The 12,049-nt window shown below is 43.5% G+C and overlaps 1 protein-coding gene across 7 annotated transcripts; it reads right to left on the bottom strand.

The window, feature by feature from the left end:
* Positions 1-1,815: 1,815 nt before the first annotated feature.
* SIRT3 (sirtuin 3) lies at positions 1,816-11,891 on the bottom strand. 7 transcript variants are annotated; one of them, XM_081212463.1, is made up of 10 exons: positions 11,754-11,888; positions 11,614-11,713; positions 10,773-10,868; positions 7,913-8,096; positions 7,351-7,533; positions 5,858-6,090; positions 5,591-5,691; positions 5,175-5,336; positions 3,601-3,810; positions 1,816-2,656 (listed from the first exon to the last, which is right to left on the bottom strand). In XM_081212463.1, exons 3-10 carry the CDS (start codon positions 10,846-10,848, stop codon positions 2,441-2,443), a joined length of 1,365 nt encoding a protein of 454 aa, XP_081068589.1. In that variant the 5' UTR covers positions 10,849-10,868; positions 11,614-11,713; positions 11,754-11,888; the 3' UTR covers positions 1,816-2,440. The 7 variants fall into 7 exon arrangements, 6 of the variants coding, with proteins under 6 accessions (XP_081068589.1, XP_081068587.1, XP_081068586.1 ...); XM_081212461.1 differs by having other exon boundaries at positions 11,522-11,713; positions 11,754-11,887; XM_081212460.1 differs by having other exon boundaries at positions 11,522-11,891.
* Between the last annotated feature and the right edge of the window lie 158 nt (positions 11,892-12,049).

Here is a 12,049-nt window from a genome sequence, read left to right as displayed (position 1 = left end):
TATGCGTGCATCTGTTGATTATTTGGGTGATTGTATCTGAGCAATTAGAAATTACATTTCTTGGCAATGTAACTGCAGCCAAACTGGGAGGAGTACAGTTATAGCAGTGTTGTACTCAAGAACAATGCCATGTGGGTGAGCGGTGGAACTTTCTGTGCTTTCAACAAACTAAACCTCACTGAGGCCATTGGTGTCTATCAGTCAGTCTGTAGTGAACACATATGTGGAGTACCCCGCCCATTGCATCGGACTGGATGATCTTCCAGCTGCCTCTGATTCTAGCTGTACTGTTTGAAAATGTTGGAAACTTTGGGTTATCTCCACAAACTAACACTGAGTATAATTATGACTCTTCTGCATACCCCATCCTCCTAATATATAGTTAAAAGGTTATTAATCACTTGTGTTTCAACACAATGAAACTAATTGAAGGTCTGCACATCAGACCAAAGGTCTGTCTAGTATCCTGTTTCCCAGAGTGATCATCAGGCACTTGCAGGAAGCCCACAACCAAGCCTTCCCCTGTTGTTCATGTAGCCATCATGCCTTATGGCCATTGATATTCCTTTTGTCTTCCTTGTCATTAAAATAAAATTGTTTGGGGTCATTAAAACAAAGCTTATGAAGAACTCCAAAACGACTCTCCAAATTGAATGAAAGGGCAAAAGCAATTCAGTGGAAGCAAGTGTAAAATGATGTATATCAGGACCAAAAAGTCAAATTAACTTCATGTGTATGCTCATGGGTTCTAAACTGACAGTGACCAGGAACGCCTTGGTGTTGTAGTGTATGGCTCCATGGAAGATGCTGCTCCACTGTGCTACAGCTGTGAAAAAGGCAAATTCCATGTTAAGGAGCATTAGGAAAGGAGCTGAAAATAAAACTGCTGTTATACAAATCTTGGGTGCAACAACATTTGAAATACTGTGTACTGTACTGTTCTGGTTGCCTCACCTCAAAAACAATATTGTAGAGTTGGAAAAGGTTTAGAAAAAGGCAACCAATATGATGGAGGTACTCGCATGTAAGGAAATGTTGCAGCATTTTTAGTTTGGCGAAAAGGGAAGTAAGAGGTGACAGTATATAGCAAACAAACACACACACACACACACTTCAGAAGGGTTGGTGATTCAAATGTCTCATTTGAATGGCTTATCCTAAATTCAAGAGCTTTCCAATCCAATATTTGAATCACACATTCATATAAACAAATCTGTTAGCACATTCAAATTATCAGAAGCTCTTTGCAAAAACGGCCTTGCCGAAAATAGAGCTTGGGGGCGGGGGATCCAGCCTCTGAGGTTGATTGTAATTGGAGAGAAATAAGTAGAGTTCTTCAAACTGGGGGAGCAAACTAGTCACAATTCCTAAAAGCAAAGGGTAATCCTTGGCTTACATGGTTATTGGATGGCACAACCACAAAGTTAATATTAAGCTACACACACTTGACATGTACAAAGTGGTGTTTGCATCTTCATGGTGATTTAAAGTTCATAAAGTAGCAGTACTAGATTTAATAGGTTCCACAATTTCAATGTTAATTCAGGGTAATACTACAAATAACACTGTTCTAACCACCCCGAGCTTCCTTTCATCTCTTTGTCAACAATTACATATTGAAAGAAGAAACCCAGAAGCCCAGCATCTCTTTTAAACAGATAAAAGCCTGTCATTCAAAGATGCTGAATAACACCCAGAAAAATGTCAGACAATTATGTGAATGATGCCCACAATACTTTTTTCCCCATTAAATGAATTAAAGGACAGAAAATACAAGTTTAGAATTTAAATACTGAGAAATCTGCAGACAGAATATTGAGAGACTGCTGAAACATGCTTTTATTTTGACTAATTATTGCCACTCAATAAGTGTTCATTCAAGTTCAAACAGCAGCTTCACTACACTTTTCATTGTTGTCATTTCTTGCTAGAATTGTAGTTACACACCCCTTATCTTTTCATGTTACATAAATGATACACTGCATATTAATACATCAAATTATTTTAGAATAGCAGCTTTCAGATTGATCTTCACAGAAGCTACAGCAGAAGACACACTGACTGAACAGTCAAACTTCTAAGCTTAGTTATGAAAGCTGGCCTAATCCAAATTCTTTCACAAGTTGGTACAATGTCAGATTCAGCATAACTGTGATGAATGCTATTGCAGCTAAGGCTAGTAGTGCAACACCACAAGATCTGTGATGGTTTAGAAAACATTTGAAGAGTTTGTTTGGAGAAACAGCTTAAGAGGTGAAGTTTAATGGGAAGTAGCAGCTATAATGTACATCTTCATCTTCCACTCTGGTATCTAGAGCCTCTTATGCAAAAGCAAATTCACAACCTGCCATTTGATCATCATCTCCCAAGATCCTTCAGAGGACATCCATGTGCAACTAGACTCTCTGAATGATTTTTAGTTTTTCTAACCTACTGGGTGCTAGCACAATGGAGAGCATATTTTCCTCCAGTTCTCTGCTCTTATTGCTGTAACCTTTGGCTGCAGCGAACAGTCCTTTAGGAGGTAAACATCATTTCCAACAGCAGGGGTCAGATTTCCTATTTGTCTTTTGCATCCAGCTAAAAATAGAAAGAACATTATTTGTCTATGAAGCTTGCTTGTTCCAAAGTCCATCCGTTCAACAGCTGATACTGACTAAAGTGCAAAAGCAACAACACAGAGAAGGAAATGATTCGTTTACAGTTAAATGAAAGCATATCACTGTTGAGTTGTAAGAATACAACAAATACATAGGAAAATGTCATTAATTCTATCGTCGCAGAATCACAGAACTATAGAGTTGGAAGGGACTCATCTAGTCCATTGTTTTTTGGGGGGCATTCATTTGATTTGTTCATATTTTGTATTTTTATGCTGTTTACCTCCCCGAGATCTTCGAATGAAGGGTGGTATACAAATTTAATCATAATCAAATAGTACAATCCCTTGAAATTCATGACAGATGGCCATCCAACCTCTGCTTAAAAGCCTCCAATGAAGGAGAGTCCACCGCCTTCCGAGGGAGCCCCTTCCACTGTCAAACAGCTCTTGCAGTTAAAAAGGTCTTCCTGATGTTTACTAAGAATCTCCTTTCATGTAACTTGAAACCTTTTGTTTGGGTCCTACCCTCCAGAGCAGGAGAAAAAATCTCCCTCAACCATTCCTCATGAGGTTTGGTCTCCAGACCCTTGATCATCTTGGTCACCCTTCTCTGCACATGTTCCAGCTTGTCAATATCCTTTTTAAATTGTGGCACCCAGAACTGGACACAGTGCCCAAGTGTGGTCTGACCAAGACAGAATAGAGTGATATCATTGCTTCCCTTGATCTGTACATCATTCTTCTGTTAATGCAGCCTAGAATAGCATTAGTTTTTTGCTGCTGTATCACACTGTTGATTCATGTTAAACTTGTGGTCTAGAACCTTTTCACATGTACTACTGGTATGCCAGATACCCCCCATCTTGTACAGGTCATATTATGTCAAGACAGGTGATTAACTGCTGTTTTCAGAACTCCTGCAATGTTTGTACTCATGAGAGATTCTGCAAATGAAATGGGGTTAGAGAATAAAAGCCTTTCAACTCGAACTTTCATACCTTTTCTTTTTCCTTCTTCATTAATTCTTGCAACTCCTCCTTCCAGCCCAACAGTTCCACTACTTTTTCTACTCCAATGATGACGTCTCCCAGTTCAGCCACGTCACTGTGCTGTGGCTGATGAGCGAATGGTCCCACCAATTCCCGATTGATCAGTACACGTGGAACAGAGCTACGAATTGCATAAACTAGACTGGCAAATGGCTCCACCTAAAATCCAAACACCAAAAGGAAAAGGCTGCATATTCTGCTCCAAAGTGAAAGTCACAGCTCAAAAGAAATTCATAACACCTTGAGATCTATTGATCTATCGAACAACTGTAATAAAGCACCCAAATACTGGTTAATGAAGAGGGCTATATGGTAGTGTAAATGAGAACCTGCTAACAAAAAGGAAATATATTACCTATTGGACAGTGGTTCTGCTAAATGCCCACTCAAAGCAATTCAAACTTAAGATTATTTCAGGTTATCCTTTCAACAAGTCAGGTAGGTAGGTTAGCAATATTATTCCTAAGTGAAAGAGTATAGCTGAGGCTTATAAGAAAATGACTTGCTCACGGCCATCCAGTGAGTTTGTATCTAATCTAATATTTGAACCAAAGCCTTCCTATTTCAGGGTGCATACCCTTGGCCATGGGTAGGCAAACTAAGACCCGGGGGCCGGATTCGGCACAATTGCCTTCTAAATCCGGCCCGCAGGCGGTCAGGGAATCAGCATGTTTTTACATGAGTAGAATGTGCGCTTTTATTTAAAATGCATCTCTGGGTTATTTGTGGGCCCTGCCTGGTGTTTTTACATGAGTAGAATGTGTCCTTTTATTTAAAATGCATCTCTGGGTTATTTGTGAGGCATAGGAATTTGTTCATTCCCCCCCCCCAAAAAAAACCACACAGTCCAGCCCCCTACAAGGTCTGGGGGACAGTGGACCGGCCCCCTGCTGAAAAAGTTTGCTGACCCCTGCCCTTGGCCATACACTGTACCAGCTATTCACCCTCAATTAATGCAGAACATTTGAACAGCAGCTAAGGAAATCTACATGCTTCTTATTTAGGAAATGGGGTGTACTGATTCATCATTGATCCCTACAGTACAGGTGATTTGAGTCCATATTGCTCTCCCTTTCCCCTGCTAACACAGTTGCTGATGGAGGCAATGTGCATGTTAAGATTTCTATTGTGTGTGCTGGGATAATGTCAAAGAGGAAAAACTGCTTGCATTTCCAATATTCCTGACTTTATACACAACAATATTTAGTGAAGACTGTCTTGTCATATGTCTATGCTTAAGGCACATTTACTTCTGCTCTGCCACTGAGAGACAACAACTCTGATTCTGCCTCTCCCTACATCACTAGTTACACAAAATCATTTCTTCGATTTTGGCAATCTATGCTTCCCGAGCTATTTATAAATCCTTCTTACACATTTCCCAAGATGCACTCGACTTTGTTGATCCCTGAATTGCTACCCTCGCTTTCCCTTTGGATCCGCATTGCTTTCCAGAGTCCCCGAACCACTCTGTCTCAATACCCCAGCTTTCATTCTCTTCCCATGTTCATGATAGCGCAGACCTCAAGGGAGGTTCCGATGACAAAGAGCAGGTCTGCCATAGGAAAATCTGTCACGTGCAAGAAGAACCGATGAGGGAGCTCCTCTCCAAAAAAAACAATGTCAGGTTTGATCATTCCAGTACACACAGGGCACTTGGGGATCTTGTCAGCCATCACATCCTCCTATAATGATAACACAGAAAGCAGGATATAAGTCCACAATCAGGCAGTATAAGCCACACATTACATCACTTGAAATTACAAGGGACACTTTCCATTGGTACTATTAACTGAACACCCCAAGCATTAATGAAAGTAAAAGCAAACCTGTGAACCCCGCAAAACAAGATTCTTGGTCCCTAAGCCAAACATAACCAGCACCCTTTGGAGTATGCTTGATATTCCTGGAGTGGTGTATCTGCTGTGCTGTCACTTACCCTGAAGTCTTCACCAGGGTATGACCTTCGACAGACAGTGCATGTAGCAGAAGCAAATGTACCATGAGCCTCAACTAGTTTATCTGGAGGAATCCCAGCAACTAGAACACAAAACTCAGAGTTAAGGTCAATTCGGCCCAAACGTTCCATCAACGCAAAGGAAGTGGAGAATACTCTCCCTGCCATCCAAAGGTTTGCTGCAGTATCTCTAACATTAGCCTAGATTTTTATTTCTTAGGTCCAAATTGAGGGGATGGGGAGACGTACCTCTCTCCAGCCCATCAATGTTCTGTGTGTACAGACGCAGAAGGAGCCCTTTGTCAAGTAGAAGTCGGAGAAAGTAATGAGCATAGTTGGGCCTGTAATTGCCAGGGTATAACTCCTTGGCCAATGTAAAGAAAGGCTTAGGATTGTGGAAAAAGTAATTAAGCTCAAATATGGCTTCTGGATAAGGAATATTATACTGCTGGAGATTACTGTAGAGGCCACTCCCAGGGGACCTGTGGAGACAAGAGGGGAAGAAAACTACAGAACATGCCAGGAAACCAAGCCATTGCAAAGGTTTTTCATGTGCTGGTATACTCCTAATCGAAGTAAATTCACATATGAGGAAACACAGTTTAGGAATATTTTATCACAAGTTTGTCAAGAAGACATACCACCAAAGTGGCCTATCAGTTGATATGTGAACAGCTTATGGTGAACAGGAAGGAGAATTCAGCAGTGGAGGCCTCTCTCAAGAAGCAATGGCGCTTTTAAGATGGGAGGAGACCCTGTGACAATGATACCAGAAAATGAGAAGGAGGGTAGCTGATAGCATGCCTGGTAAGAGAACTTCAAACAGGGTAAGGGTGTTTTGATTTGATATAGTAGCATATTGTTTCACTCTTTATCAGCATAGCAGGATCAAACAAGCAAATGAGAACTACAGCAAAATGTGACACTTCCCTGAGACCAAAGATCTTTACATAAATACTCAGATTAAACATGCCTTCCTTCTCTGAAAAAAGAAATGTGCTGAAAGTTCAAAGCAGAAGATGATTGCGCAGGACACTGGCTGGCACTGCATAAAGCCACCCAAAACATACCTCTCTAATCCCCAATAGTGGTTTTTCACTTTACCGCCTTATTTTTTGAAAAGAAAACTGTTAAAAGTTTCTTTTTTAAAAAATAAGGCAATGGCTGAATGGTTATAGGCATAAGTGTTCACAAAATGCTTTCAAAAATTAAATAAAGGCAGCTGACAAGCCATATGAAGGAGGGGGAGGTGCGTGACTGGTGAAATAGCATTCTGTTCACAAATGCGGGTCTGTCACTTCATGCACAACACCTGGTGTATTTGCTCTGGATTCTGTTGCTATCTGTTTTTGAACATAGGTTGAAATCCACAAAAGGGGAAATTTTGGATGCACGAAAATCAAATTAAATAGTTAAAGGACCTATTGTGGCATCCTCCATGTAGCATAAAACCAGATGGCACTTATGTAGCATTAAGGGACTATACCATTAATGAACCTTGTTTGGCGCAATGTTGGGATAGGAAAAAAAGTTACACCTACAGTACCAGCCTCTTCATTCAATTCCAAAAAAAGAGCCTGGTTCACTCTTACTGCCTGTGCCCTGCTTCTTGAAGCTGCTCCATCTATGACTGGACAGTGTGGTGGCTGCTGAAGAGTTTCCGCAAGGTGGAGACTTTACAGAGTAGGGGAAATGTCTGTACAGTCCAGAGAGCAAGGCCTTGACAGCAGTTTGAGTGTTACCTGAAATCGGGGATACCACTAGGAGTGCTGAGCCCTGCTCCAGTCATCACCACGACTCTCTTGCATTCTTTCTTCTGAATTAGTTCTGCCACATCCTTCAGGGTGAGCTGCTCCTTTTGACCATCATTTCTTCCTCTGCCACCTCCAAAGAATACCATTAGAGCAGTGGATAATGAAAAGGGCCTGCCAGCAACATATGCAACGGGTTACAAAGAAACACATTCGAATGCCATTCACCAGAACGAGATTACTGGGAGAAAACTCCCTCAGTTCATATTAGCAGTGAATTGGCATTGTTTTTAACAATGTGGCTTTACTCGTCCTGTGTCTGGTGTCATGTGACTTAAAGTGCGCTCTCAACACTTCCTTTGCTTGAATTCTAAAATAACTGAAGCCACAGCTGCAAAGGAAGAACCAGGAGCGCACTTTAAGTCAAGGAGATTCTTATATTCTTATGGGATAAGGTAGAGAAACACAAATAAATACAAGTGTCTCAAGCACGTTTTGTGAAGGAAGGTGGAAGAATTCAAAGTCAAAATGAGCAGGAGAAAGGATATCATACCTCACGCCATAGGTACTTGCAATCTTTTCTATTCTGCTTTCTGGAGTTCTTTGAAAGAAAAGATTTCCATTTGGAAAGACGAAGGTGGGTTTCAGTGAAGTTAGGAGCAGTTTTCTGCAGGCCATAGAACCAGAAAAATTCCCATAATAATGTTGCTGGGAACATATCCAGCAATTCCTCCATCCTATAAAACATAACAACCATTTTCAAATGCAGGGCTTGTAATAGTTGGTTATATAAAATTTCACTGAGGAATAGTAAACCCATTTAACAGTGCAATCCCAACGATGTCTACTAAGAAGTCCTATTAAATTTAATGAGGCTTGCTCACAAGTAAAGTGGGAGCAATAGGATTAACCCTAATTTAGTTAATTAAACATTTATTTTGAGGTAGGGAATCTTCACTTCATAATCTAGGTGTGGCCCACAGGATCGCCCCTTTAGCTTGCCAGTCTTTTCCCAGATCCAGATCCATCTACAGTGGTGCCCCGCAAGACGAATGCCTCGCAAGACGGAAAACTTGCTAGACGAAAGAATTTTCCGTTTTGGAGGTGCTTCGCAAAACGAATTTCCTATGGGCTTCCTTCGCAAGACGACAATGTCTTGCGAGTTCCTGCTGGTTTTTTTCCCTCCCCCCCTTTTTCTAAGCCGCTAAGCTGCTTATCAGCTGATCTGATCAGCAGATAAGCCGCTAAAAGCCACTAATAGTGCTAATCTGCTAATCCGTCAATGGCTTGCTTCGCAAGACGAAAAAACCGCTAGACGAAGAGAATCACAGAACGGATTCTTTTCGTCTTGCGAGGCACCACTGTACTTAGCCCCCTTCCCCCCCACCCTCGCCCCCACTGCTGAGCTGTAATATTCAACCCGTGAAGTAGCCCGGGGAGAACAGATCATAGTGAGGGGAGGAAAACCTCCCACTGCCCTGTGCTGCTCAGCTTACTGAAAATTACTGCTCAGTAGTGGGGAAGAGGGAACGTGGCTGAGTCCTGCTGCTGAGCTGCCCATGAGCTGAGCTGAGCAGTTCTTCCTTCATGGGCAGTGTGGTGCATTTTTATCCTGGACAGTGAGAAAAGGAGTCCCTTTCACACTGTGCAGCTCAAAAGTTAACTGAGCTGCTTCTGAAGGAAGAGATTACTTTCTTCCCCCATTGGCAGTTCCTGGGCTAAGCATGGAGAAAGGGAGTCCCTTTCTCAGCATGTAGCACAGAAGCCATGCAAGCCAGTGTGGTGTAGTGGTTAAGAGTGGTAGTCTCGTAATCTGGTGAACCGGGTTCGCGTCTCCGCTCCTCCACATGCAGCTGCTGGGTGACCTTGGGCCAGTCACACTTCTGTGAAGTCTCTCAGCCCCACTCACCTCACAGAGTGTTTGTTGTGGGAGAGAAAGGGAAAGGAGAATGTTAGCCGCTTTGAGACTCCTTAAAGGGAGTGAAAGGCGGGATATCAAATCCAAACTCTTCTTCTTCTTCTTCTTCTTCTTCAAGCAGAATGTGGCACTCTTCAGAGGTTGTTGAACTATGACTCTGATGCTTCCTGATCACTTACCAACCTGTCTGCTGAAGAGAGGGCACTACACAGGCGGCTTGATACAGCATGTATATGTGCACGTGTTATGTACAGTGGTACCTCGGTTTAAGAACAGTCCTGTTTATGAACGATTCGGCTTATGAACTCCACAAAACTGGAAGTAGTGTCGCGGTTTGTGAACATTACCTCGGTCTAAGAACGGAATCCGAATGGTGGAAAGGCACTGACAGTGGGAGGCCTCAATAGGGAAAGCACGCCTCGGTTTCAGAATGGACTTCCGGAACGGATTAAGTTCGTAAACCAAGGTACCACTGTATGTAGGTTTGTGAATGGGATGTGAGTGTCTATGTATGCTTTGACCCTGCCTTCTTTTGGCCTTGGACCCAAACACTACAGGTGTATAGCCTTGACTACTCCTCCCTCCGCAAATGGAGCCCTGGAGAATGGGAAAGGTTCCCCAGCCTTGTATTATATATGAGAGTTTAGAGTTAGAGTTTTGGATTTTATATCCCGCTTTATCACTACCCGAAGGAGTCTCAAAGCGGCTAACATTCTCCTTTCCCTTCCTCCCCCACAACAAACACCCTGTCAGGTGAGTGGGGCTGAGAGACTTCAGAGAAGTGGGACTAGCCCAAGGTCACCCAGCAGCTGCATGCGGAGGAGCGGGGAATCGAACCCAGTTCACCAGATTACGAGACTACCGCTCTTAACCACTACACCACACTGACTATATGACTAGTATTTGCCAAAGAACATAAATTATTATTAAGTATCTCCTCATGCAGTTGTATAGACAAAGCAACAGGGTTTTGCTCCAAAGGAGACTCACACTTTATGCAACAAAAGGGGATAAAGGGGGATACACTGCAAAAGTCTGAGGTTACATTTTACTGCACTTCCTTCACATGGCTCCTCGGAGGATGTGAGAGTTATAAACCATTTTGCAGGCTAAAAGTGTTCTACAGACAGATAGATGTAAAAAATTACCTACTCTAAATTGGTTCATAGAGGAAACACCTTAGCTCAGTGGTAGACTGTATGTTTTCCATGCACAATGTCCCCGGCATCTCTAGTTATCTCAGGTAGCAGGGCCAAGGCCTCTGTCCACTTGAGAACTTGGAGAGCAGTTGTCTGTCAGAGTACTCAGCCAACAGTCTGATGCACTGTAAGAATCCTTCCAATATTCAACTTTCCTATTTATACTAAACATTCCAACAATCTCCCTGAGTACCTGTAAGCTTTTCCATTCCAGGTCTTAGCTCTCCTAACTCTTCCAAAATCTGATATGCCCCTTCCAGTTCATTCATATTCTTCTGTATTAGACTGTTACTTACCTATTGGTTTCTGAAAACTTTCAGCACAAAGCACATGCCTTCCTGCAGAGACTCTGTAATATAATTTCCAGTTCATTTCCCTCCAGCCGCCTAGTCCTGCACCAGAGAAAGAAAAATCAAGAGAAGGTTTTTATGTCTTCTGTGTTCTTCCCTTTATTAATGGCTCTACACATGCAGGGGGGCAGGAGGCTGGTATCACTCTGTATCTCGCCAGTTTCCTGTTTGGGTTGTATTTGTGGTCTGAAGGTTACAGAAGATCTGGAGTGGAGCAGTAGGGCAAAGCACCACTCTTGTTTGCTTTCAGTGATCTTGAGGCTGAAAGAACAGCTGAAAAGCTCTTTACCTTAATGTTCCTAAAAGAAGAGCCTAGATCCGCTCATGCTAAAAAGCTTACGGTCCCCACCACCCTTGCAGTAGCTATTTGGAGATGAATTGCACCACCATTTAAGGCATTATGCTACAAAACTGCTTGTTACACAGTACTGCTCTGAACTGGCAATAGCTTTTTTCTTTGCAGTAGGTTCTGTTGGGTGTAATCTCGTTCACAGTGGCTTTTTTATGGGGCGTCACTAGTCTCCGACTGCCGTAATTGCCCAAGAAGCACAGCTCTGTGTTTCATTCATTTTAAGGCAAGGCCCACTTCAGACACACATCCCCATCCAGGATATTATTCTTTTTAGCATTTTCGAAACCAATATACAGCAATGAGTGCAACAATTCTGTTCTTTGCGTCGCAAGATGCCACTTACAGCAAAGGAACCCGCACCTCCCTCAGTTCTAAGATTGGGCAGAAAGGGACGGAGGGGCCAGAAACGGGAGAGCGACGCTTCCCTGCCCAAACCTCCGTCCGACGGTGGCGATGCACCTGAGCAAAGGGAGCAAAAGGAACCCGAGGGACCGTGTCCAGGTCACTTATGGCCGGCGCAGAGGGGCCCTAGCGGCTCTCCCCCAGCCCGACCGGGGGGGGGGGACAGCAGAGACCTCCAGCCTGGGACACATGTTCTCTACCGCCGACAGGCATAGCGAGGCGGTGGCGGCAATGTTTTATTTCACGAAGCTGCGACACTAGACGTCCTCCTCGTGGCGCGAGGCGGTGGCGAGTGACGTCAGCATCCCCACCCCCACGTCACGCGCGGAGGCGGGCCGCCATGGCAACCGGCACCCAACGACTGCAGGGGGCGCCCGAGAGAAGTTCGCCGGCTCGCTCGCTCGCGAAGCGGAGGCCGTTGCCATGGCGACCAGCGGGCCTGCCCGCCCTCCCCCGGAACTCTCGCCCC

The sequence above is a fragment of the Podarcis bocagei genome (assembly GCF_964188305.1).
Source record: "Podarcis bocagei genome assembly, chromosome: 1".
NCBI lineage: Eukaryota > Metazoa > Chordata > Lepidosauria > Squamata > Lacertidae > Podarcis > Podarcis bocagei.
Note: the sequence above shows the minus strand (reverse complement) of the source record. Positions and strands in the feature narration are given on the sequence as shown.